The 27,717-nt window shown below is 44.5% G+C and overlaps 1 protein-coding gene across 7 annotated transcripts in view; it reads left to right on the top strand.

Moving 5' to 3' along the window:
• Positions 1-3,448: 3,448 nt before the first annotated feature.
• Positions 3,449-27,717, top strand: part of MYRF (myelin regulatory factor) — a 167,581-nt gene continuing 143,312 nt past the window's right edge. For all 7 annotated transcript variants that reach the window (XM_053283499.1, XM_053283502.1, XM_053283500.1 and 4 more), the window contains exon 1: positions 3,449-3,780. In XM_053283499.1, coding sequence (XP_053139474.1) covers positions 3,735-3,780 — 46 coding nt within the window. In that variant the 5' untranslated portion in view covers positions 3,449-3,734. The remainder of the gene's footprint in view (positions 3,781-27,717) is intronic.

Genomic DNA, 27,717 nt, shown 5'->3' with positions numbered 1-27,717 from the left:
TTCTTAAAATGTTATTTAAAATCCAAGCTGACTAATTCTACCTAGCATCAAATTCAGTTGATTGAAGCCTGCTGCTTCAGATGACAGTAGTGGAATAGCTGAAGAAATAGGCTATTATCCACCAAAGCTTATGGAATATTCAAAATTATATGCAGCCTTAGCAGATGTGTGTTTACCTGGAAATAAGTCCTACTGAGTTCAGTGGAATGTGTACCTTTATAAGCATGCCTAGAATTGTGTCCTCAGATTTTAAATAAGGATAACCTAAGATTACACAGTTATCCTCGTATAGCTCATCAAATATGCATAACAGAACTTAGCACTCTAACTCCACAAATTCCAAGAAGGCTTCTTTTTGAAATCCTACCCTCAGGATGCAATCTAATTTACTCTTACCTGTGAGTAAGTAAGCCCCATTGTACAAAATGGGACTTACATCTGAGTAAACACAGGATTAGTCTGTTAGGATGTTTTCATAGTATCTGCTTCATGCACTGCATGTTAAAGGTTGTGCCTATAAACCTTTCTGCATTTATACATGGAAAAATGTAATATATTGATGCAGCAAACACATGTTTGCTGAACATTGAGCTGGGATTGGCAATGGCTCAGCAGCACACACAAACATGCTGCTTTGTTATGTGTGAAATATGGTATGTACGATTACTGAATTAATTATGAATTAATAGTTAGTTTATGTTGCAGCTGCACCAGTTGGAATAGAGAAATGGAGACTTGAAAAATATCATGGGCAGGACCTAAGTTAAGTTTGGTTGCAACTAACTTTGTCTGGATCCTGCCCAAAGTGTTTTATTTTGAGGCTAGATTGACTTTAGTCTTGTGTGGTCTACTTTATTTGTTTATTCAGTCAGAATCCCAGTTGTCCACCAATATATTTTAAACTTACAAAATAGAATAAAATAAATAAACGCACTTTCACACACACACACACACACACACACACACACACTTAACAATGAAGTCATAACTAATTGGTGTAAAGTGAAGATACTTTCTTGTTTAAGATGATATAAGAACTGCATTGCTGGCTCAGACCACCTTATCTGGAATGCTTTGTGAGAATCCCAGGAGGCACGTGGCCTACTGGAAATTGGCCAGTGGTCTATCAGTAGGCCATGGCGTGCTTTTTGTCCACTCCGTTTTACCACGTGACTGTTGTGCTGAAGCCAAATGCAAGTGGAGACTGCTTATTATGAATTTGCTTCAGGCCAATGGGTTGTATGAATGGTTCATCCTAAATACACACTGCAGTGTTGCACAATTCCCTTTAAAATTATAGCCATTTATTTCTGGCACATTTCCTTTGCATTTTTAGCCACTGAATAATGGGCAGAAAGTCAACTGATGTAGCCTTCACTAGCAAAGAGCATCAAGATGAAGGGTAAAAGAGAGAAAGACCATCTTTAACAAAAAGAAAAAAGTCCAAAAAATGAGAGGTCATTAACACAATCAAAAACTGCGTACTACCTGGCAAGTGTGGAGGGAGCCAAGTGGCAGCCCACCGTGGCCCCTCCAGCCCCACCCCCTGCATCTGACATATTATTTATTTTATTTTATTTTTACATTTTATATTCCACTCTTCCTCCAAGGAGCCCAGAGTGGTGTGCTACATATTTGAGTTTTTCTTTCACAACAACCCTGTGAAGTAGGTTAGGCTGAGAGAGACGTGACTGGCCCAGAGTCACCCAGCTAGTTTCATGGCTGAATGGGGATTTGAACTCGGGTCTCCCCGGTCCTAGTCCAGCACTCTAACCACTACACCACGCTGGCTCTGTAGCACCAGAGTGTGGCACCATGTGTGGCACCACGCTGGCACCTTTCCCCTTCAGAAGCAGAAGGGCTTGTGGCTGTCCTGAGGAAGTGTTCTTCAAGCTGAAAATGTTCACACTCTCCTCCACTCTTTGCCACAGAGTACCATTAACTCTGATCACCTGCTTGTCTGTTAACTGTCTGAGCTCACAAAGATTTCATCCCATTGACCAATGTAAGGTTTGGGGGCCCCCTAGGTATTTTTTCTTTCACACTTTCTGAACACCAACATATCTGAGGGTCACCCTGAGTCTACTAGTACTTCCCAAATGCCTGCAGCCACTTTGGTTCTCTTTCTATAAGAGTCTCACATTTCAGCACTTTTGGAAATAGTATATAGATGAATAATGGAAATTTAACCCATCGTCTATGCTTTCATAACTTTAAAGATTGACTTCTGCAATAAGCTTTTCATGAAGCTCCCCTTGAAAACATCAGTTCAGTTTTATTTCGGTCTCTGACCAGCAATACAAAGTAGACATATATATATATAGTAGACATACATATATTTTATATCCTGCTCTTCCTCCAAGGAGCCCAGAGCAGTGTACTTGAGTTTCTCTTTCACAACAACCCTGTGAAGTAGGTTAGGCTGAGAGCGAAGTGACTGGCCCAGAGTCACCCAGAAAGTATCATGGCTGAATGGGGATTTGAACTCAGGTCTCCCTGGACCTAGTCCAGCACTCTAACTGCTATACCATGCTGGCTCTCATGCTGATGCAGGGCATGTTTAGTTTAGCCACGCCATGCGGCCCCATTTGGTAGCGAAATCGGCCAGCACTGCGTTTGCCATGTGGCCAGGAGTGGCTCTCCCTGCCTTTAAAAGGGCAAAAATATGCCCCATCTGACATCAGAGGGTGTGTCTAGGGCTGCAAGACATGATTGGTAGTGGCCCAAGTTCTTTGAACCTGTTCGCCCAATAGTGGCTCTGCCCCTGCCACCTGGGTTTGGGAGTTGTGTGTGCTCCTGATTTTCAGTTTTGTGGAAGCAAGGTAAGAAGGAGACCTGGGTAGCAGTGACTGAGAGCAAAGTAGGAGGAAAACCTGGGCAGCTTTTCCTCCTGCCTTTCTTGCATAATCACTTGGTTTTCCTCTTACTTTGCTTCCACACAACCGAAAATCGGGAGCACACACAGTCCCTAACCCAGCACTGAAATAGGAAATGGTTCACTTGCTGAGTTTCTGCCTGTTAAAAGGCACAGAGTCACTGTTTGGAGGGGTGGGATGCCAACCCTGCTAAGAGTATGCTTTAGATCTCTTTGTGCTCCCAGTAGCCTCCCAAAAGGTAGCTACTCCCCCCTCCACCAGCCCAACAAACAAAGGCTCAGTGGCAGGCTTTAACAGCTGGGTAGCAGGCAGAAACTCGACTGGTGCAGATTTCTTTAGATCAGTGATGCGGAAGCTGAAGAGAACCTTTAGCTAAATGATCCTCGTAACCCTGCTCAGTGCGTTCTACCCGGCTTGCCCCCTGTTGGGGCGCCCGAGCTGCGCCAGCTCCAGCCGGTAGAGGGCAGGGGCCATGGAGGCGGTAGGAGCAGGAGGAGGAGCGGAGGGAAGGGCGAGGGGAAAGGCTGGCGCGTCCGCGGAGCAGCAGCAGTAGCAACAGTTCAAGTTTAGTGCCCAACGGCGCAGGACAGGCCGATGCGGAGCGCCCGCCGGGGAAGGTTGGGAGCGGGTCCCCCTGGGGGCAGGCGCGCCCGCCGCTGCTCCTGAGAAAGTGAGCGAGCGAGCGAGGGAAAGAAAGTGAGGCGCGCCCAAACTCCGCGCCGGGCGGGGAGCGTCGCCAGACTCGAGGTCCAGACGGGAGCTGCTTCGGGGTGCGCGCCGCCGCCGCCGTGTGCACGGCTTGAGATGCCCCCCTGCGGGCTCGGCCACTAGCCCGGCCGCTCGGTGCATGGCACAGCTATGGAGGTGGTGGACGAGACGGAGGCTCTGCAGCGCTTCTTCGAAGGTAGGCGAGCGGCGGCGCACGCTGCGCGCGTGGGGGGACGAAGAGGAGCGGCGGGGCGCCACCAACGCCGCCCCTCCCCGCCCTCTTGCGCTCCTTTCCGCCGGCTGCTTCTTCGGGACTCGGGCACCACCACACAAGCCCCTCTGGTCGTGGCCCCACGCGGGGTGCGGGCGGGGAGTCGTAACGCACGGCGCGCGTCAAGATGGGTCGCAAACTTGGGGGAAGGGGCTAAGCCAACTTGTGTGACACGGCGGGGCCGGGCCGGGGTCTAAAAGGTCTGCCTGGAAGGTCTTGGAGGGGGACGCCGCCGCCGCCGCCGCCGCCTCTCTCGCTCTTGGCAACAACAGGACGCTTCGCGGCTCAGGGGCTCTGAGACTTCTGCCACCAAAGACCGAGCAGGTCCCACGGTGGCTCTCGGAAGTGGAATCTGGCTACTAGAGATACTTCCTCAAGCGCGATCCAAAGGGTTGCGCACAGCTATTCTCTTCCCACTCACCCCACGATCCCAGAACAATTAAATCAGGTTATTTTTTGCTTCCTTCCCTGGAAACTTGATATAGAGTTTATTTCCCCAACCGCCCAAAGCTAATCTCCAATAGTGTAAGAATCCATGCATACAGCCATTTTAATGGAGTCATCATCACATTCTGAAAATGAAGTTTATTCAGGTCTCGTAAGCCTCTGGTCACATGTCCGGAATGCAGGTGCCTATGTCCTGAAAAGCCTTGGAGGAAAAAAGGGTTGAACCAGGATGTGGGTTGGACCCTTATGGATGCACCCAGAAAGCCACTTCCGCACGGCAAAACCAGGAGCAAGCTCAATTGGTGATACATTCAAGAATAGAACCTGTGTGATGAGTTTGACGTTCTTGATAGAAACCTGTGGGATATCCAGGCTCCCCCTTCTAGATCAGGTTCAGGGCCTGGCTCCGTTCTCCAGATACCCTGTTGTTCTTTCCGCCACAAACACTCTGTGTGCCCCTAACATTATATATGTGTGATGGATTGTAATTGTTGTAAGCTGTTTGGGGGGAGTCAATCTTGGCCAAAAGGCAGTTTATAAAAATAAATATTTCCACACTTCTAAGCAGAGCGGCATCATCCTTTCCATGGCACGTATCCCACTACCATACCATGAGTTTCTGCAAAACATTTCTCAGTCATCCCTTTGCTGAGATGTACTCTTGAATTCCAAGCCATGCATCGTGTACATCTGTACATTCTTCCTAGACCATGAGAGGATCCCTAACAAATGGCATAAGCCCTCCTGAATTATGGTGATTTTGTCTTATCAGCTCTGACTTCCACTGGACATAGCCTTTTTATAGGTCTGTACTCTGAAATGGATTCCGTTGTGTAACCACAATTCCATTATACTTGTGATGGAATAGAATACTTGTAAAAATCAGCTGTAAAACCAGAGCCTTTAACCCAGGGAAAACTCCAGATCTAATCTTGGGTCTCTTTAGCCATGTGTAATAAATCACCTTAAGTGGCACAATGGGGAAATGCTTGACTAACAAGCAGAAGGTTACCAGTTCGAATCCCTGCTGGTACTGTATCGGGCAGCAGCGATATAGGAAGATGCTGAAAGGCAGCCTCTCATACTGTGCAGGAGATGGCAATGGTAAATCCCTCTTGTATTCTACCAAAGACAACCACATGGCTCTGTGGGTGCCAGGAGTCGACACCAACTTGAAGGCACACTTCACCTTTAATAAATAAATAAATAAATAAGGTGGCAGCAAACCTGAGTTTGCTGCAGAGTGTACACTCAGTGGGGAGATGCAACCAATCCTGGTTCTATAGTGTTTGTGATGCTTGCATTTCCAAATACATTTGGGAGACTTACATTTGGTACTTTTATGCATACACTTCAAAACAAAACAAAACAAAACACTTTCAACACATTAGGTAAAGTAATGTGTAAAGTGGCCCTTACACTGGTGTCAATGAGAGTCAAGCTCTGCATTGTGTAAGAGATTTGTGATTGTAATTTAGTATAGTTGCTGTGTATTCCAATTTGCTGGGGTAGTGGGGAGTTTAACACTCCCCCCAGCATCAGTTTCCTGATCAGAACTGCCCCCCAAACCAAAGCTGCTCTTAACCCATGAATGCAAAAATGATTTATTTTCCCCTGAGGAACTAACAGCAGCTTCATAGAAATGGTGCTGGGAAAGTGACCAACACCATTGCTGTGATAAAATTTGGGCTGCCCTGTAGCTTGTGTTCATGTAAAGCAAGAAACCTAGGATGATCCAGTCTTGGACCTTCTGTGTCACCAGTATAGTTACTTATAGTTTATTTTTGACTTTGAGAGTTTAGTATGTGACATTCCAGACATCATTAAACTCTTTGTAAAATGTAAAAATTTGTATTGAACAATTTGGAATGGACGTAGTGGAATGCATCTGAGGCATGGAATGCATCTGGTGTCATGTTGGTGGTCTTTGTGAATACATCCCAATTTCATCTATCTATCTGTTTGTTTGTCTATCTATCTATCAAACTTGTAGATTGCCCCAAACGTCTGTCTCTGGGTGGTTTACAACATAAACAAATTGAAAATGAGAACCTTAAAGCAATTTATAATCAAAGTTCAGTTTAAAAGCTTGGGTGAAAAAGTGAGTCTTTAAAGCCTTTTAAAAAGTTGTCAAAGATGAGCAGGCATCTTATTTCAGCAGGGAGCGCATTCCAGAGTCTTGGGGCAGCAACAGAGGAGGTCCGTCCTGCATTGCCAGCAGATATGCTGGTGGCAACTGCAGATGAACTTCTCTGGATGATCTCAATGGGCAGTGGGGCTCATGGTGAATACGATGTTTTCTTAAGTACCCAGGGTCTAAGCTGTTTAGGACTTTACAGGTTATAACCAGCACCTTCTATTTTGCTTGGAAACTTATTGGTAGCCAGTGTAGCTCTTTTAGTATAGGAGTAATATGGTCTCTCCAAGATGACCCAGAGACCAGTCTAGCTGCTGTATTCTGGACCAACTGCAGTTTCCAGACTATGTACAAAGGCAGCCCCACATAGAACACATTGCAGTAGTCATGTCTGGAGGTTACCAGAATACATGTGGTAACCTGTTCTGAGGTTGTTTATCTCAAGAAACGGATGCAGCTGGTGTATCAGCCGAAGCTGATAAAAGACACCTCTGGCCACTGCCTCAAGCTGGGACGCCAGGGAGAGGTTTGTGTCCAGAAGCAACCCCAGACTGCGTACCTGTTCCTTCTGGGGAAGTGTAACCCCATCCAGAACTGGCAGATCAAAATAATCTCCTGCGTTCTGACCCTGCACAACAAGTACCTCCATTTTGTCTGGATTCAGTCTCAGTTTATCTCTCATTCAGCCCATCACCGCCTTCCAGGCAGGCATTTAGGGAGCTGTGTTCCCTGTAACATGGATTCCCAGATGTTGACTACAATTCCCATAATCCCCAGCTGCAATGGCCTTTGGCTGGGGGTTCAGGGAGTTGTAGTCAAAAACATCTGGGAATCCCTCTTAGAAGAAAAACTGTTAGAGAGGTTATGCCTTCTTCTGATGATGTTGACATGGAGAAATAGATCTGGGTGTCATCAGCATACTGATAACACCCTGCACCAAATCTCCTGATGATCTCTTCCAGTGGTTTCATGTAGATGCTAAAAAGCATGGATCCCTGGAGGACACCATATAAAAGTTCACATTTCTAACTGTAGATTTCAAGCTGCCAGAGTTCAAAAGCTTTCTCTTTCTCTATTTTTCCTTCTTTCTACATTTCCACCCTCTCTCCTTTTCTCTCACAGTCCTGTTTTAATCTCTCTTCTGTATTTCCCTCATCCTTCTGTGATTTGTTCTTAACCTTTCCATGGGTCTTTTTGGCATGGCTGTTTCTTTGTGGTTTCAGGGCTATTCCAGTAAAACTGTCTCATTTTACTCATGTTTACCTCCTGTGATGTCTGCAGGTGTGCTGATTTCCTGCACTTGGGATCTAGCTACCTTTACCCACCGATCCTGCTGCACCAGAGGGAAAAAAAATATGCAGGGTTATCTGGCACAATTAATTTTTAAGACACACCCTGCAAACTTATGTTGTAGTCAGAATGAGTGGCAGTATAATCTTTCATGGACCTGAGGGTCAGTTTGATACATTGATCAAGCCTGTGACATCACTGTACACGTTTCCCTTGCAACTTACTTTCTTTAAAGCAGGCCTTGACAAATATTCTTTGAATCTAGAAGCCAGCCCCCAAATTTAGGAGCCAGACAAGGGACACTTGACAAAATTACCAGACAGTGATGGATATTGTGGAGCAGGAGGATAAAATGGGCTTTTCTTTATCGCCTTTACAAGTAACATATCTAGAACAGAAATAGGGCTGCCTGGAGCAAATAAATATTATAATTAATAATTCTACTTCTTAATAGCCTAATCTGTGCACCACAGTTAAATTTCTAGGTGCCATGGCATCCTGACACCTGGGATTTGTCAAGATCTGCTTTGTGAGTAGGTATGCTGGGTGTTTTCATGAGGCTGCCAGATTCCTGATAGAGTGTTGATGTGTCAGAGGGCACAGAATGGAACTCTGTGTGGAAATGCTAGAATATCCACAAAGAAGAATGCAACAGAAGAATCGTATGTAGAAATGCGCAGAAAATTCATTAATCAATAAACAAAATCCAATATGTGTGAACCCTCATTCACCCTTCTTTAGGTGACCTGTATGCATCTATAATAAGTGAATGTAGCACCTTTGTGAAGCTAAAGGGCTGTTTACATGATTGCGTGGGTGGGAAGTCAGGGTCCAACTTACCTTCCCCTGCAGATGACCAACAAATGTTGCTGGGAGCGCAGCTTGTGGTCCCAGATCATCCGTGCTTGGAGCAGCGTGGATCTCTGGAGGCCAGGAAGATGCGTCCCTGCCTCCGGATATCCCACAATGTACTGTCTGATGAGTGCAGTGCTTTGGAGTATACCCCCGTGAGACGGGCGTTCTAGGCACCCATCTGTGTATGCACTCAGGCTGCAAGCAGCCAGAGCACACACACAATCCGCGTGCACACAAGCAGCCTAACCCAGGCTGGGCTGCCCTAGCCTGGGTTAGGTTGTCATGAGAACAGGCTTTAAGTGTGTAAGCTGGGAAGTCCTTAGTAAGGGGTGAAGAGTCGGTCATGAAATGTCCCCTTTGTTAAGCAGGGTTCGCCTTGTTTGCATTAGGACAGGGGACTACATGTGAGCAAGCACTGACAGCTCTAAGATATTCCCCTTGGAAGAGGAGGCCGTTACTCAGTGGCAGAACATCTGCTTGCATGCAGAAGATCCCAGGTTCAGTCCCTGACATCTCCATGTAGGGCTGGGAAAGATTCTGCCTGAAACCTTGGAGAGCTGCTGCCAGGCAGTGTAGACAATATTGAGCTAGAGCAGGGTTTCTTAACCTTGGGCCCCCAGATGTTGATGGACTACAATTCCCATCATCCCCAGCCACAATGGACATGGCTGGGGATGATGGGAGTTGTAGTCCATCAACATCTGGGGGCCCAAGGTTAAGAAACCCTGAGCTAGAGGACCAGTGGTCTGACTTGGTATAAGGTAGTTTGAATCTCCTCTCTGCTGCAGACTCACTGGGTGGCCTTAAGCAAGTCAGTATTTTCTTGGCCACAGCCCCTCGTCTGCTGGGATGATAACAATGGCCTGCCTTACAGGGCTGTTGTGCTGAGATAGTATAATGCAAAGTACTCTGAACCTTTGAACATGCTATATAAATGCAAAGTCATATAGATATAATGAAAAAAGTTCATCCTTGAGTGAAAGAGAGAATTGGATGCAAGGCCTAGCTCCACTTGTATGGGAGATTCTGATGCAGCAATCCTTTTGGGTGCCTTCCTCTCACTCTTCTAAGGCAGCCCCATGAGCTTTTGATGGTTTGGAAGGACTCAAGGTTTAGATAAAAGAGGAACCAGTCAATGGAAAATGTTTGGACAGCAATAATCATTCTAAAGGGAGCATAGTCTTTACCGCCGTCTGCTTTGACTCTGTAAATACTTTAGCATACGAGGAATGAGAAGTCCTTGAATGTACCCCCCTGCAAACGTTGTTGAAAGGTCTGTCTCCACTCAGTTGTTTCTTGTCTTGTTCCACAGTATATAGCTGGATGGACCCTCTATTTCCTGGGCGCTCTAACATGTCTTGCATTATCAGATCTTCCCAACTCATGTTTTTCTCGTGTTTCCAACTTCCCAACTCGTGTTTTCTTCTTTTTCAGCTTGGTGGTGACTGTGCTTTGCACAAAAGGGGTTCTGTGCCTTATAACAGCTGTGGCAGAGAAATTGGGCAGATGTTGCTCCCCTTTAAAAAGAAAGCAAAGTGGTGCAGTGGTGCAAAAAAAACAAACTGTACCTGGTGAACTTCTGCCTGAAATGCAGGAGGACATGAACTGTGTTCTGTATCTAATATTGGCAGCCCCATCTTAGCCCTGTTTGGTTCAGCAACTTTAACATGTGGGTGTTGGTTGTGTCTCCTGGATTCTAGATTCAAGGAAAGGGTTTGAGTTCCACAAATAGTGCATATATCAGATGCTTCCAGCAAAGTGGAAACACTGTGTTTCTCTTTCAGTTATGTTGCTGCAGCTGTGAGGTATTAGGGCAAGGAGGGCATTTTTCAGCCCTCACTGAGTTGTGGAACACACCCCTACCTTTCTTTGAATGCATGATTTCCATGAAGACTTTGAGAATGATGGACAGCATCCAGACTAGTCTGGATACTTCCTGGTGTCTTGTTTCCCATGGGTTATATTTGTGTTTGGTTTGAGCAGAGACTGTTACTGTGTGGTAGGTGAGAGAAGGAAATATTTAACAACCACCAAAAAAAAAAAAAAATCATCTATGGTAGGGATCAGGTGATATGGATTAATTGCTCTCTTTCATATACTCCTGTCTTTCTTGCCCTATTGGTGCAAGATGGGGTCACACTTCCCAGAAGGAACAAGTACACAGTCTGGGGTTCCTTCTGGATCCAAGCCTCTCCCTGGTGTCCCAGGCTGAGGCAGTGGCCAGAAGTGCCTCCTATCAGCTTTGGCTGATACTCCAGCTGCATCCATTTCTTGAGATGAATGACCTCTAAACAGTGGTACATCTGCTGGTAACCTCCAAACTGGATTACTGTAATGCGCTCTATGTGGGGCTGCCCTTGTATGTAGTCGGGAAACTACAGTTGGTCCAGAATGAGGCAGCCAGGTTGGTCTCTGGGTCATCTTAGAGGGACCATATCACTCCTGTACTGAAGGAGTTACACTGGCTGCCGATATTTATTTATTTATTTATTTATTTATTTATTTATTTGTTTGTTTGTTTGTTTGTTTATTTGATTTCTATACCGCCCTTCCAAAAATGGCTCAGGGAGGTTTACACAGAGAAATAATAAATAAATGTTATGTTTCCGGGCAAAATACATATATTTCCGGGCAAAATACAAAGTGCTAGTTATAATCTATAAAGCCCTAAACAGCTTGGGCCCTGGGTACTTAAGAGAACGTCTTCTTCGTTATGAACCCCACCACCCATTGAGATCATCAGGAGAGGTCTGCCTGCAGTTGCCACCGACTTGTCTGGTGGCCACTCAGGGACAGTCCTTCTTCGCTGCTGCCCCGAGGCTTTGGAATGTGCTCCCTACTGAAATAAGAGCCTCCCCATCTCTGCCAGCTTTTAAAACCTCTTTAAAGATGCACCTGTTCACCCAGGCTTTTAATTAATATTGTTTTAATGCGTTTTAACGTTCCAACCTGGTTTTCAGGGTTTTTAAATGGTTCTGATTGTTTAACTGTTGTTTTATGATGTTTTAGTTGTTAATTATTATTGTTGTACACTGTTTTATAATTTCAGTCTTAATTGTTAACTAATTTTAATGGTTTTGTTTTAATGTAAACCACCCTGAGCCTTTCTGGAAGGAAGGTATTAAAATTGAATGAATGAATGAATGAATGAATAAAATTCTTTCTTTTTGGAGTGTTTAGATTACAGATTTTCCAAAAGGATCTTTAGCTCTGAGGGGATAAATGTCAGTGTCTTTGTTTTGATGCTGGGTTTTCAGATGGAACCTTGATCTCATGGGTGAGTTTTTGGTATCCTGAGAGACTGATGATATTGATAAAAACAATATCCATTCAAGCACATTCAGATACTTTGTAAATGGTGATACTTACATTTAGTTTTCCCTTTCTCATGCCTATGTTGCAAATGTTAAGCCTAAATTGACTAGAACTCACAGAATTTGGAAATGTTTTTGACAGCACATGAACAGTGTTCATAAGTGACACGCTGCAGACTAAAAAGTGTTCCTAGTGTGACTTGTGAAAACATTTGGTGGCATTTTGCAAGATTAATCTGCAGAAATACAAATGATTCATGCCAAAAATAGAACTTCCTTTGAAATCATCTTGGCAGATTGGGGGCTTCACTTAATGTTGATTTGGTTTAAGAGTGGCCTCGCAGGGTGAGACAAAAGGTTAATCCCAGCAGTTTGTCCGCAAAGTTGCCCAAATGCAGATCTCTAAGGAAGACGTATGAACATATGAAGCTACCTTATACTAAGTCAAATCACTGAGTATTATCATAGTGATTGGCAGAGACTTCCCAGGGTTTTGGATAAGGGGTCTTTTCCCAGCTGGGCCCTAGCTGAAGATGCAAGGGAAGGATCATAGGAACATAGGAAACTGCCATATACTGAGTCAGACCATTGGTCTATCTAGCTCAGTATTGTCTTCACAGACTGGCAGCAGCTTCTCCAAGGTTGCAGGCAGGAATCTCTCTCAGCCCTATCTTGGAGAAGACAGGGAGAGAACTTGAAACCTTCTGCTCTTCCTAGAGCAGCTTCATCCCCTGAGGGGAATATCTCAGAGTGCTCACGCTTCTAGTCTCCCATTCAGATGCAACCAGGGCAGACCATGCTTAGCTATGGAGACAAGTCATGCTTGCTACCACAAGACCAGCTCTCCTCTCCAAGTACCAGGATCCTGGGACTTTCTGCATGCACAGCATATGCTCTACTACTGAGCGACTCCTACTCCCAAGTAACCCTACAGACTCCTTGTCAAGGACTCCAGTCTCCATGATCCACTCTTAGGGCTTGTCCAAATGTTTTATCTTCGCCTGGCAACATTCTGGAGAGATGGCGAGCAGCTTTGGATTCACGCAGTCAGTTTTTGCTTTCCCATTCCTCCCTTGTTCTGTGCAGGAAGAAGTTAACATTTAAACTGGAAGATGTTCAGTGATTGGGGAATATTCTCCCCCTCTCCTTAGCCTATTAAATCAAGTTAGTACACTGCAGATCTGGCAAACTTGAATCTTAGTGAGGGGCTCAAACCTGACAACAGAATGCTCAGCCCGTGACTGAGATCTGGAATGGATGGTTGAGTTGCTGCAGTTTTCCTCCCATTGAAGTGTTTCAGATTCAGAGCTTGGATGGGACAGTTTAATTTTTGAGGAGAGGCTATAGTTCAGTAGTAGAGGACATACTTAGCATGTGGGAGGTCTCCGGTTCAACATTCCAGCAATTTCAAGCAGGGCTGGGAAAGACCCATCTGAACTCTGGCAATAGGCAATGGTAATCCTCCCCCTCCCACTCCATCCCGTTTTCCAAATTCTGAGTAGACAAACCACCAGTAGACAGTTGTAAGGTGTAGCTCCTCCTCTTCCTCCTCCTCCTCGCAGGCTGCTGATGCAGGAGAGCACAGTCTTTCCTTTCTTCCCCAATTTGCTTGGCTTCTGTGGAAAGTGAGCTTTTAAACACAGCAGAAAGTATAAACCTTCACATCTTCTCAAGTTTCCCCAATGAGCCTCCTGAACTGCCTGGAAGGGTCACAATGAAACACTTTCCCATAAAATGCATGCATGTGGCAGTACTTCATAAGAACATTGGAGCCCTGCTGAACCAGCCCATCTCGCTTGGCCTCCTTTTCCCAACAGTGTCTGGCCAGATGCATGTGGAAGACCCACAAGCAGGGCATAAAGACAACAGCCCCCCTTGCCCTGTGTGATGAGTTGTCTCCTAGCAACTGGTATTCAGAGGTATACGGCCTCTGAACATGGAGGTTCAGTTCTATTTAGCTATCATGGCTAATAGCCATTAATACACCTCTCCTCCATGAGTTTGTCTAACCTTTTCAACAACAAAAAAGCCATCTGAACTAGCAGCCAACAGCACGTTCTGTGGCAGTGACTTCCATATGTTAATGGCATGATGTGCGAAGTATTACTTCTGGTTGTCTGTTCTGAACCTAACGCTAGTCAACATAGGAGTATACATTTAGGTGGAAAACAGCACTATAAAACTCATTCTGAAAGAAACAATACTCGGTTTAAAAGAATGATAATTTCATTTAAAGTTCCAAAAACCATCATCACTGCCCAGTGCTGGCTGGCCCTGCAGAGGAGGGGCTGGAAGGAGTAGTGAGAGCCACTCATGAACCTGAGAACCAGTGTTCCCTGTAGCAGGGATTTTCAGATGTCGTTGACTACAACTCCCATCATCCCCAGCCAAAGGACATTGCAGCTGGGGACAATGGGAGTTGTAGTCAACAACATCTAGAAATCCCTTTCCAAGGAATACTGCTGAGGAACCCCGTCCTGGAGAGAGTCTGGCAAATGGGATGAGCTAGTAAGAGTACCTTGGCTTGTACTAGTTTGAGGGTGTAGATTAATCCTTTGTGTTACAGTACCAGGAATTCTGTGAGCTTCCTCTCCAATACCTGTTGATAATACCAATTCCTATGAATTTGTTTAGACCAGGGCTTCTTAACCTTGGGTCCCCAGATGTTGTTGGACTACAACTCCCATCATCCCCAGCCACAAAGACCGTGGCTGGAGATGATGGGATTGTAGTCGAACAACATCTGGGGACCCAAGGTTAAGAGAACCCTGGTTTAGATCCTTTTTCTAGTAGAGTTATTTGGACATCTGGACATTGTTATTTTGGTTGCTAGAGAGTTCTACTGTATAGGTCAACCACATGCTATGTGGGGAAAAACATACTTATTAAGTTAAACTTAAAGGTAAAGTGTGCTGTCAAGTTGGTGTCGACTCCTGGTGACCCCAGAGCCCTGTGGTTGTCTTAGGTAGAATACAGGAGGGGTTTACCATTGCGATCTCCCATGCAGTATGAGATGATGCCTTTCAGCGTCTTCCTATATAGCTGCTGCCCGATATAGGCGTTTCCCATAGTCTGGGAAACATACCAGCAGGGATTCGAACTGGCAACCTCTGGCTTGCTAGTCAAGTCATTTCCCTGCTGGGCCATTAGGTGGCTCAAGTTAAACTTGCTGTATGTTAATTTAATTTTCATAGCCACCTTGGGATTTTATGTTATAAGGTGGGATATAAATATAAATAGAATTTTTTTTCTTTATGGTTGTATAATTTAAAAAAAAATAAAATTTCCTTGATATTATAATATATAAGTGTCTTGGTTATTGGAATTTCCTCAGATTGCATTATGCTGAAATAATTTTAGGCATTCATTCATCCAGGCTACATTTATTCATTTATTCTGTGCTATTTAAGAATTCATCTATGTCTGATTTGCTATATTACTAGCACAGATTTGAGTGATGTATTGTTGAATACTGAAGATCCCCTTCTTGTTGTGGTCAGTGAAAAAATGAATGAGAGGACACAGGAATAGAGGCATTTTGCTTAAACACTTTGGAGAGAGTTTTGGACTAGAATGGGAAAAGCCTGATACTTTGTTTCTTGAGTGAATTGCATCAGTTAATCACTTGTCAGGATAGATATTGCCACTTTTGAACTAGAATTGACTCTCTGCAGTCTGGTCCCTTTCAGCTCTGGTTTTGTGACTCCTCCTTATTTTGGATCAGTAGTATTCAGCCTTTTCAGACCCGGGACTCCCCATTGACTCCAAACTGCAATGTGGGATCTTTCTTTTTCTTTTTCTTTTTAATGTCTTTTTCTTCTCCAGGATGACTAGAAGCTAAAGAGGATGTGCCTCCTGTACCTTTCGTGGTTAGGTTAAAGATGGAATTTTGGGAGATGCAGTTTGCTATGTGAAAGTGAGAAAAACTGCAGCAACTGAAATTCCTTCTTCTGTCCTCTTTTCTTCCTGATCACCTCTGTTGCAAAGAAAAGGAAATAGTGGAGACTTTGCTGCAATCTAGCTTAGATCAGGGTGTGATCTGCTTTTTGGCCCTGACCCACCTATTGGTGATGTGCTGGATAATGTTACTATATTGTATTTGTGCTATTACTTTTTCCAAGGACATCTGGGTTCTTCCTACAGCAAGATTTGACCTTCCCCCTTGAACCTTGGTGTGCTTTCTCAGTTGAGCTGCTGCTTTGGTAATCATAACTATTATAATAGAGGTAATCGCAATGATTGCTGTGACAAAAGTTTCGTTGGACTTCTTGCTTGCTGAAATGATTGACATATACTTCTTATGTTGTTTTATTCATTGTTTTTATATTTCTGCTTTGGCCTGTGACTGATACAGAGGGAAAAAGAACAGAACTGAATTGTGCTGTTGGGAGAAGGCCCAGCAACATTTCAAAGTGTTGCAGGAGAGTTGGGAGGAGCAGTGTGGACTATTATGGGATCTGGAGTAAATGTTGCTATCCTTTATTATATAAATAACTGGCAGGAGTATCATGGTCAAACACAGCAGCCTTCATTCTCCTTCTAACACATTGCAAGGGAATTGTGGCTTGCTGTTCTCAGTACAGATTGCAAGAATCAAGAAGAACAGGACACTGGGAAAGAGTTTTAGCAATGGGACAAAAATTGAAGCAAAGACGTAACCAAAGGAGAAGTAGTGTTAGGTCAGTGTGGTACAAATATGTCTGTCATATGTTGTCTTTCTGTCTTTCTGTTGTCAATCTAGAGAGGGGAGAAAGAGAGAGAGTATAATCCAAGCTATTTCTGAGATCCAGGCTCTATTTTGTTTTCTTTGCATTGGTAGGAAGAGTGAAAATATGGCCTTGCCCTCAGCATCTTTGCTCATTTTATAAACTGGTTCTACATCAGCTAAACTTTGGGGAGTACTTAATTAATATGTCAGTAAATTTTGATGAGAAAAAGCAGAAGAAAAGGGATGTTTAAAGAGAGAAAGAGTGGTGTGTTGAAGCTTTCACAAGAAAGGTAAAGCAATTAATGCTGGTGTGTCCATGGTGTTCAGGGAGTGGTTTACACAGAGAGTTTGTATTTTATATCAAAGAGAAAGTGGGGAGTATTGGGGTGGCGGGAAAGCAGCCTGACCCTTGGCTGGCATTCTCTGGAAATCCTACCTTCCTCTCCGCCTAACACTCATGTAAGTAAGGGAAACAGTTACAACAGAGCTTAGCTATTCGGAATCCTGCTCTCTCTCGGCTAATTTATGAGATAAGAGGTTGTTGAAGAATGTCTATCGCGAAAGATGTGCAGAGTAGCTTAAAAGGAAGAACAAATGGTGCATGTGGAGGGGGGATTGGATGGGTGGCTTGGCTTGGCAACTCTCTGAGAACTTTAATAGGGTAGAGGGGGTGCAGGTAATGTTCATTCTTCAAAAAACCACACAACCCCCCCCAACTTCTGGAGAGGCAAACCACAAGGAGAGGTGGAATAAGAAATTCCAGGCTTATGAAACGAGAGGGGTCCGCTGTGCCATTGCAGGCAGGAGGGGAACACACTGATTAAATGAGCAATGCTTCAGTTCAACAGGTGGAAATTGAACTAGTTCCTTCAGGCGTGGAAAAGGTTTACTTCACAACCGTTTGGAATCTTGGCACTTTAAATCCTGTTCCACGGAATAAAGCAGATAAAGCCCCTGTGCTCATGGTAAAGCACAGAATAAAGCAGATAAAGCCCCTGTGCTCTTGCACAGGTGGTTTCCTGTAACTTTGCTGTTGACATTGCTAGTTTCTGCTCAGTGGGGCCTGGGAGTTCTTGAGATGGGTGTATGTAACAACATTAGTATGCTATCAGTGTGTGAAGGAGAGTGTTTGTATTAGTGAATATTTAAGGCAGAGTGTGTGTATATTTGTAGAGTCACATGGGTATTTTAAGGATACTTCTAAGGTGCCCTCCCTACTGGAGGGATTTGGTTTAGTGATTGTAACATCATTTGCTGGCATGTTTGCATTAACTTCCACAACGCTCCTAAGAACTGGACCTGCAGTCCTAAAACCATTTACACACTTGAAAATTCCACAAAAGCCGATAAACTTGAGAAGTATACAACCACTCCAAATCATTGGCTTTCTGTTGTGCTGTGGAAATGCCTAGCGGATAGCTTATGGTTTCATAAGAAGAGCCAGTGTGTTATAGTGCTTACAGTATCAGACTAGGACTTGGGAGACCCAAATCTTTGCTCAGCCGTGAAACTCACTGAGTGACCTTGGGCCAGTCATTCTCTTTCATCCTAACCTACCTTACAGGGTTGTTGTGAGGATACAATGGGAAGGGGAGACTGTGGAAACTTCCCTGAGTTACTTGGAAGAAGAATGAGATATGAATAAATAAAATAAGGATAGAGCAAATGTTTCCTGACTTCCATTCTTCCATCTTAATGAATCTAGTGCTGAAACAAGATTCACATGGATTTAAAATTTGATAATGTTTGCTGTTTCAGAACTGCTACAGTTAAATACAGATTTTCTGGCTGTGGGCATTTCTTCGTTTTTTGTCTTGGCCTTGGAACGTGCTAAGACAAATTTATACTCCCAGTTGTCTTGGCTTTCTGGAGTGAATTGATCAGAATTCTTTATGCTTATCCAAGAAGCTTGTATATGCTGGTATTTCGATCGATGCATCTGTGAGGGCGAGGCTCTGGTGACAGGATGGGAGGAAAAGCTGTTTACTCACGAATAATACCATACAGTGGAAATGTTGAGCAATCCTACCCTACAGTGAACTAGTTGAGAAGGAAGTTCAATACTACACACTCCTCAAAGTCGTTTTATAACTTTATTCCATTGCCTCCTTCAAGCCAGCTTAAGGAGGAAAATAAAAGGAAACAGGTTGAGCCACTGCCAGTCAGTGTAGACAGTACTGAGCTGGATGGATCAATAGCTCAGAATAAGGCAGTTTCCTATGCTCAGAACAACTAAAGCAAAGTGTGCTGTCAAGTCGATTTTTACTCCTGGCACCGACAGAGCCCTGTGTTTGTCTTTGGAAGAATACAAGAGGGGTTTACCATTGCCTCCTCCCACACACTATGATATGATGCCTTTCAGCATCTTACTGCTCCCATCTATATTTGTCGCAGTGTGGCTTAGCTGTCACTGTGACTTACATCCTTAAACTAGATCCCATCCCTACATGGTTACAGAACCCTAATTTTATGAATGAAATGCTGAACCTTACCTATCATATCCACAAGCAGGTGTGTTACTCAAAAGATGGAACTTGGACAACTATTACCCTTTTGCACAGTGTTGATTCTCTTTTGGTTGTGTGCCTCCCCCAGTCTTCATCAAGGCCAGTAAATCTTCACTTACTCAAAAGTTTTCTTTTAACAACCACGTTCTGTTACATTCTGAGGTGCACCGTTTGCTTTCTTAGCCTTGGCCTGTGGCTCGTTCCCTGTGCGTGAGGCATTTTGAAGTAAGTCTCTGTTGCTGCCTCATCTTGTTGACTGCCCCCATCTAATTCATTTTAATCTCTTCCCCCAGGCCCTCCCCCTTTCCAAAAGAAGGAAGCAGTGGGGCCAATTGCTCTGGGCCTTGCATAGAGAGGCCACATCAATACTGACAAACAATACAATCCAACTGAGAAGAGAAGGAAGGCAGCCCTCAAATGAATATTCAGCCTTTGGGGGAGCTTGAAAAAGGTTCTGTTTTCCTTGGTACAGAGAGAATTTCTAAGGGCGTTCAAAACTCACTGACATGCCCCAAGAAAGGATATAATGGGGTAGAATCTCATTTGGGGTTCAGGTTTCTGCCTTTGCCTGTTGAGAGGCCAAGGGGGTCCTATAGGATGGCCTCTTATTTTTAGGACTGGCTGGTGATATGTCAGGACGTTAAGAGGCTTTCTGTGAAGTACTTTGCTTAGTGGAGGAAGCCGGTGACAGAAGGGTCCTGGGGAAGCTGGTACAGTACAAACACATGACTGGCCCCTCTCAGTAATCCCCTCGCAAGGCCAAATCCCAGAGTGTGCCTAATCAGAGTGAGATGCTGCAGAGAGGTGGCAGGCCTCCGTCCCTGGCAGCCACCGCCTCACCCCCACCTCTCAGAAAAGGAGCAGAAAACTGAGCGTACTGCGACAGATCAGAGGGAGACCAGACAAGCCAAGCAACGGAATGTGATGCTAGAGTGGGATACTGAGGAAGTGGTTGGAGTGTAACACCTTGGGTGTTGCCACACTCAGGATGCGTTGGATCAGAACAGGTAAATACATGTAGCAACATAAACTTTCTGTGGTTGAGCACCAGCTCCTACAGGCTGGTTCTTCGTCTTCTTGGTCTTCTTCTTGGTCTTCTTTGTCTGCTGCCACTGCCACCATTTTCCATTCTGGTTTATCTTTTCTCAGGGTCTCAGCTTACTTGCTTGGGGATGAGCATGAAAGAAACAGAGGGGCCATGAGGAGCCTAAAAAAAGCCGTGCTTGAGGGAGATGAGGAGGTTTAGCCTCTCATGCAACAACTGCTTCAGAGTGTGCTCCCAGGAACAGAGACACCACAGCTTCTGTTTGGCTGGAAAGAAAAGGCCCTCCAAGCCAAGGCTTTAATTGGTGTAATTAACCTGATATTTTCTGGAATGCTTGTAGCCCAGAACTATCTGCTTCACAGTGTAGTTGAGTCCCTCATCCCTGTATGATGCAAGCTTTTATTTTGTCAGGACTGAGTAAAAAGGGTGGAGGGAAGGATTTAGTGGAAATACTAATGAGAGAAATGGTTCCTGGGATCTGGTGGACATTCTTGGGATCTGGTGACTGAGCCGGACTGTGATTTAGGGATGGGTTAGGGAAACAGTGTCCATGCCATCATGTAGGGTCAACATGACACTGCAGGTTGTGTCTAAGGACTGGCACGCTTTTCAGCTAGAATTGGAACTGAGAAGTCCTGTAGTCTTGAAGTAGACTGACGTTTGCCAATCTGAAATAGAATCCCACTAGGAAAGGCTTTGCTGGTGAAACTGAGGATTTCAGTGGTTGTGGTGGGAAGGTGTTTCTTAAGGATGACTTTTCCTAAGTAACTGGGGTGATGGGACTAGTGTGGCTTTGAATAATTGTATGTTTTGTATTGCGTACGTTTTGTAGGATTTGGAACTGAAGCCATTCTCTGAGTTATTTGACTTTGGTGGACAATGAATTTCATGGGGGGAGAGAGAGAGAGCGCACACAAGAGAGTGTATTCGTGGGTGGGGGGAGGGTTGACTAAACTTTTCTTTTGAGTCCTCTCTCTTTCTTACTATGCTGATTGGAGTAAAACAGGTAATGCACATTAGGGATTGGAGTAAAACAGGTAATGCACATTAGGAATGGCATGAAATTGATTTTGTGTTTTGTTTCAAGCTAGAAAAAAACCATAGATGGCCTGAATGTTTCTTCGAACAGCAGACAAACCGGTTATTTTGATTAAACAAAACATGAAATGTTTCAAGTGTTTTGGCCATAGGGAACAATGGGGAAACTTGAAATACCCCATTGTTTCCCATGGGTAGACAAAAAAACACACAAAAACCAAAAACCATGGGTAACAAAATTTTAACTTTCCCCCAAACCCCATAGGATCCTATGGGGGGTTGGGGGAAAGGTTATTATTTTTTTAAAAAACCACCCAGTTGCCCATTTCTTTTGTGGGTTGGGTGGTAGGTAGTACCCATCATGTGCTACCACCCAATCCACTTTAGTGTCCCTAAGAGTTACCCATGGGGGACAGTGGGGTGTTTTGAGTTTCCCATTGTTTCCTGTGGCCGGAATAAGCTGCAGTCACAAAGCTGCACACAAGTTTTGCATTGCAATTTGCAGTGCACTTTGCAACCATGCCTTGAAAAAACACTGCAGACGCACACAGTAAAAGGGAATTTTCCCCTCCCAACACAGAACACACATTTCAAACACAGTCAAAAAATGGCCAAAAAAGAATCACTGACTGAGAATCCACTGCTAGCCACACTGCCTGCACTGCAGTTACTTCACTGATTACATCACTACATCACCTTGCAATGCAGATTGCAGAGAAGACCAGAGCGGTGAAGAAGCACAAGTTAGTCTCAAGGCCAGACATGGAGTTCATCACAGCAATCACCAAGGAATACCACACACACACACACACACACACACACACACACACAGTTGCCACTGTCCATTTCTCACCACAACACTTATCTCACAAACAAAACAACTCAAGGCAGACAGGCACCCCAGCTCTGCCTTTGTCAATTTGAGATCCAGCAAAACCAGATGGTTAGAGCAGCAATAGCACAGCATATTATACTCAGTGCTGAGAAAACCACAAAATCAAACCTTCCCTGATTCCTTCCTCCTCTCCTGATGTATCCTCTTCAGGAGAAGCACACTATAAGGGCTCTCTTTGCCTCCCAGTACCTTTGAATACATTTTGAAATACCCTCCTTTTGGGCTTTCCCCTCACTCTTTCCTCCCAAAAGCCAATGGGGGCACAGTTGCCCATGACAATACTTGAGTTGTATGATAATAAGCCAGCACCAGGAAACCAATCAGCAAGGGAAAAACTGGCCTCCAAAGTGGTGCCTGGAACATCAAAACGTTTCTATTGAAACAGGGTTCTTCTGCTCTGAGCTCGAAACAGGCCCTTTATTTAAAGGGCATTTTGTTTCAAGCTTGAAACACTCAAAACGGACCATTTCAAGTCGGAATGTTTCAACGATGAAACATTTCACACATCCCTAATGCACATACAGTACTACTTCATAAACAGAATTCCAGACAGATTGATATCTCAGCAAGGGGGATTCCCCCCCCCGCCCCACATTTCCTTTCTACTGACAAAATTCTGCTACTCTTGCTGCCATCTTGCAGAGAAAAACAACTGAGGATATCAGTTAAACACTCTTACACATAGTTTTCTTCATGAGACTATGGACACTTCAATGCTCCTGGGTCAATCCTCTCAAATTTATTCTCCTGTTTGGTTAGAAAACAAACAAACAACAACAACAACAACAAAACACCTGCTGGTTGGTTTGAGTTTTCTTGTTTGCACAGAGTACATAATTATATCAAAAACTGAAAAGATGTTTATTTTACAAATGCTGACAAAGATTAAATTAAATATATTTAGGACACGAAGGAGATTTTTTGGCTTGGTCCCTTGTTTTTAAAATTGAGGCAAGCTTCTTTACTTTGTGTTACAGATAACCTTTAGGTCATGTCTGTGAGCTGTGGTTTGTGTAGTCTGTTAAGCTTCTTGAATCCCTCCCTCCCTGGCTGTCTATGCCCAAGGGTGTGTGCAGTCCTTCCAGAGAGCCTCCTAACAACAGTTTTCTCCCTTCTATTTGATTTGTCATTTGGCTCCACCTGCTTTTCTTTGGAAGTTCCTAGCAAATTCCTTCCTAAAAATTACTGGACTGGGGTGCACCATTGGTTACATGCTCTCTGCCAGGTAGTACTTTGGAATCACAAAAGCCAGACATTTACATATGAAGAGTCCTACTGTCTGTGCTCCTGACTGAAATGCTGTCACCTAAATCTTACCTGAGAGACTGGTGTGGTGTGGTGTAAGATCCAGATCGTACACAGAGTGCAAACCCCACCATTATAAACATTAAGAAAAATCTCTCCAGTTACCTGTGGGGTGAAATACATATTCCCACATTCATGATTGGTGAAGAATGGGGATTTATGTTGGCTCCTCGGTATGACTCAAACTGGGCAGATCCCAAGGGAGTTAACTCTTTACTTAATTCTCTAGATCAGTATTTTTCAATTGTTCCGCCTTCAAAGAATCTTTCCTGCATAAGCATGTCTGTTGGAGAGCTGCGGGTTGCAGAGGATTCTAGGAAGTTTACCAGGTCACATACTGAGCTCATGTGGTATGCTGGCTAGGCATAAAAAATGAATTGTGAGTACACTCCAGAACATGTCCCACATCGTAAGAGAAGACTGGGGATGGTGGACATGCTGCCTTTCAAGGAAGTTGGTTTCAAGTACTACTCCTGAGCTCCAGAACACTGTTTGAAAATCTCTGCTCGCGAAACTCATCTTCTGACCACAGCCAGCCTGGAAGCAGTGATGGGCTGGATGAGGGATAACATACTGAGACTGAATCCAGATAAGACTGAGGTACTTATTGTGCGGGGGTCGGAAGACGATTTTGATCTGCCTGTTCTGGATGGGGTCACACTTCCCCAGAAGGAAAAGGTGCACAGTCTGGGAGTGCTTCTGGACCCATACCTCTCCCTGGTGTCCCAGGTTTCTTTCAGCTTCGGCTACTACGCCAGCTGCATCCATTTCTTGAGACAAACGACCTCAGAATGGTGGTACATCTGCTGGTAACCTCCAGATTTGACTGTTGCAATGCACTTGATGTGGGGTTGTACGTAGTCTGGAAACCGCAGTTGGTCCAGAAAGTGGCAGCTAGGTTGGTCTCTGGTTGAGACGAATTTTACTCCTATATTAAAAGAACTACACTGGCTGCCAGTAAGTTTCCAGGCACGAGGGTCTGGTTATAACTTACAAAGCCCTAAACAGCTTAGGCCCTGGGTATTTAAGCGGATGAGGCTATTCCCACGATCACTGGAAAGCGGGCTAATGGAGCTTAGCCCACTTTCTAGGGATAGTGGGAACCACTGGGCTTGCAGGCGAGCCTGGTGCTCCCAAGGTGGCTAACCCGCCTAATTCCCCCTCCCCTTAAATGAGGTTAATGGAGCGAGCGCTCCGTTAACCTCATTTGATTGCTCATGTGTCACCATGGTGTGTGGCGATACACGAGTAGACCCCTGACCAGGAGGCTGCAAGCAGCCTTCCGGGCTCAGGGGTCTCATCCTGCAACTTCCAGGGGCCGCGCGGCCCCTTATCCCCACAGCCCCTGCCAGCTCTGGCAGCCATGTGGGCGGCTGATCCAGCCACCCAGCTACGAGCAGCTGCTAAGCCTGCTCTCCCCACAGACCACATTGAGTTGCTTCACAGCGATCGTGTGAAGCGCCTCGATGTCGAGTTCTCTACTAACCCCACTGCCCATTGAGATCATTGGGAGAGGTTCATCTGCAGTTGCCACTGGCTCATCTGGTGGCTACTCAGGGATGGGCCTTCTCCATTGCTGCCCCAAGGCTCTGGAATGCACTCCCTAGTGAAATAAGAGCCTCCCCATCTCTGACAACTTTTAAGAAGTCTGTCAAGACACATTTGTTCACTCACGTTTTTAATTAGATACTGTTTTGGTAGTTTTTAACATTGTTTTAAATTTTAAATTGTGGCTTTAGTCTTTTATTTTGTTTTAATTTGTATTTTATTGTGAGCTGCCCAGAGACATAGGTTTTGGGTGGGATGTAAATATGTCAAACAAACAAACAAACAGAAATTTGTTCAAATATCCACCAGCATATTGGCTGAAATCAGTTATTGCACATACTTGCCTCCATATGCAGCTTCCTGTTTCTGCCCTTCCAGGCCAAATGCATTAGACTGGATTCATGCATATGTAGAATCATAGAGGCTGAAAGCGACCTTGGAGATCTTTTGGTCCAACCTCCTGCTCAGTGAAGGAAATGGCAGTGGCATCTTTGACAGATGGCCATGCAGCCCCTGTTTGAAAACCTCTCAAGATGGAGAGCTCACTGCATGAGGTAGACTGTTCCACTGTTGAACAGGCTAATACCTGTTCCTTTAGGAAATTCTCCCCAATAGGGCTATTCACACAAACGGCCTAATCCAGGCTAGGGCATCCCAGTCTGGGTTAGGCTGCCCATGTGCACCACCGTGATCGAGCCCAGTCCTGGTGCTGCCCTCACGGGTAGTCTGACTTCTAACCCTGGCCTTTAGCCAAGGTTAAGGGTGTGAACTAGGCACAATGTCAGATTCCCAGGGGCTTCCTCCAGTCTACTGCACTCATCACACAATACATTGTGAGGCATCCAGAGGCTGGGACATATTGTCCTGGCCTCCAAGCAGCACAGATTGTGGAGGAGCACTATTTGCATGTCCAACCAATGGAAAAGGATCATCTGGGGGGACTGCAAGTTTGGCACAGTCTCCCTCCCTCCACCCACCTGCCCACTCATATGAATAGGCTTACTGTCTAGCCCAAAACTACATTCTAATATCAATTCATTGGTTCTACTTCCACACTCAGGAGCAGCAAAGAACAAGTCTACTCCTTCTGTGTAATAGCTCTTCAGATGCTTGAAGATGGCTATCATATTTCCCCTTAGCCCTTTCTTCCTAATCTATTGTTTCTTGGCTCTTCTGTATCTCAAAGATATGGACATTTACTTGTTTCTAGGGTTTCAGCACCTCCTCTGTTTTTCAGGAGTTCTAAGAACTGATGGACAGCGGCTCTGAGATAACTTCGTCAAGGTCCTTCAGTATTCTGGGATGTAACTCATGGACTTGCAACCTAAATTCATTTCAAGTACTTCTATTACCATTTCATTACTTATTTCTCTGTGAGTGCAACTGTTGCCAGGTTCGGCCACCTTTCCCTTTGGCAGAAGATAGATGCAAAATAAGAATTAAGCAGCTCTGCCTTCTCTCTGTCACCGGCTACCATTTTACTGTCTTCTCCAAGCATTGCTTCCTTGATCTTCCAAAGAAACCTTTTTTTTTTTCATCCTTCACAAGCCTTAGCACATTCTGAGCTCATTCATTCTGAGATAGGAGGAAAAGCTACCCAGGTTTTCCTCCTACTTGCTTCCACACAACCAAAATTGGGAGCACGCACAGCTCCCAAACCCAGGTAGAACATAGTTTTTGATTGTGTGAATAACCTCTCTAAATTTTAGCTTTCCTGATTCCAGCTCTACAGGTTTGGGTTACTTTTTTGTACTCTTCCCTGACTACCTGTTCCTCCTTCTATTTCCTGTACATTTCCTTCTCAGCTATTCAGAGAGCATTATGTGTGTTCATACTGTCTTTTCTTTCCACTGGAATTATTTTTAAGGAGACATGTTTTGAAGTGGTGACTATGTTGAACAGAGGGAGAGCAACTGTCCCTGTCTAGTACCAGCACAGCACCCCGCCAGTGGCTGTTACTGGTGTCTACCTTTTTGTTCGTTTTAGATTTTGAGCCCTTTGGGACAGGAAACCATTTTTAATTCCTTTTTCTACATAAATCACTTTGAAAACTTTTTGTTGTTGAACATTGGCATAGAAATAATACTAATACTAATACTAATACTAATAATAATACTAATACTAATACTAATAATAATAATACTTGGGCATTCTCCAGGCTGATAACATTGCACACACTGAAGTTAAAAGAAAAATTGGAAGTGAATACATCAGGAGAGTTAGAAAAATCCTAAAGTCCAAACTCAATGGCAGGAACACCATACAAGCCATAAACACCTGGGCTATACCTGTTATCAGATACACTGCAGGAATAATAGACTGCACCCAGGCAGAGCTAGAGACACCATCAATCATGCTCTGCACCCCCGCAGTGATGTCGATAGGCTATACCTCCCTCGCAGCTCAGGTGGAAGAGGAATGCTGCAAGTCCATCAAACAGTAGGGGAGGAGAAAAGAGGCCTTGAAGAATATATCAAGGACAGTGAAGAAGATGCACTTCAAATGGTCAATAATGAGAAACTATTCAACACCAATGAAACAAAGCAGGCCTACAAGAAAGATCAAGTCAAGAACTGAGCAGAAAAATGGAAAAATAAGCCACTGCATGGTCAATATTTGCACAATATAAGTGGAAAATCAGACATCACCAAGACCTGGCAATGGCTTAAGAATGGCAACTTGAAGAAAGAAACAGAGGGTTTAATACTGGCTGCACAAGAACAGGCACTAAGAACAAATGCAATAAGAGCAAAAGTAAAAGAATCAACAACAA

This window comes from Hemicordylus capensis, chromosome 1 (genome assembly GCF_027244095.1).
Source record: "Hemicordylus capensis ecotype Gifberg chromosome 1, rHemCap1.1.pri, whole genome shotgun sequence".
NCBI lineage: Eukaryota > Metazoa > Chordata > Lepidosauria > Squamata > Cordylidae > Hemicordylus > Hemicordylus capensis.
The sequence above is the reverse complement of the archived record's forward strand: the minus strand, read 5'-3'. Positions and strand labels throughout refer to the sequence as shown.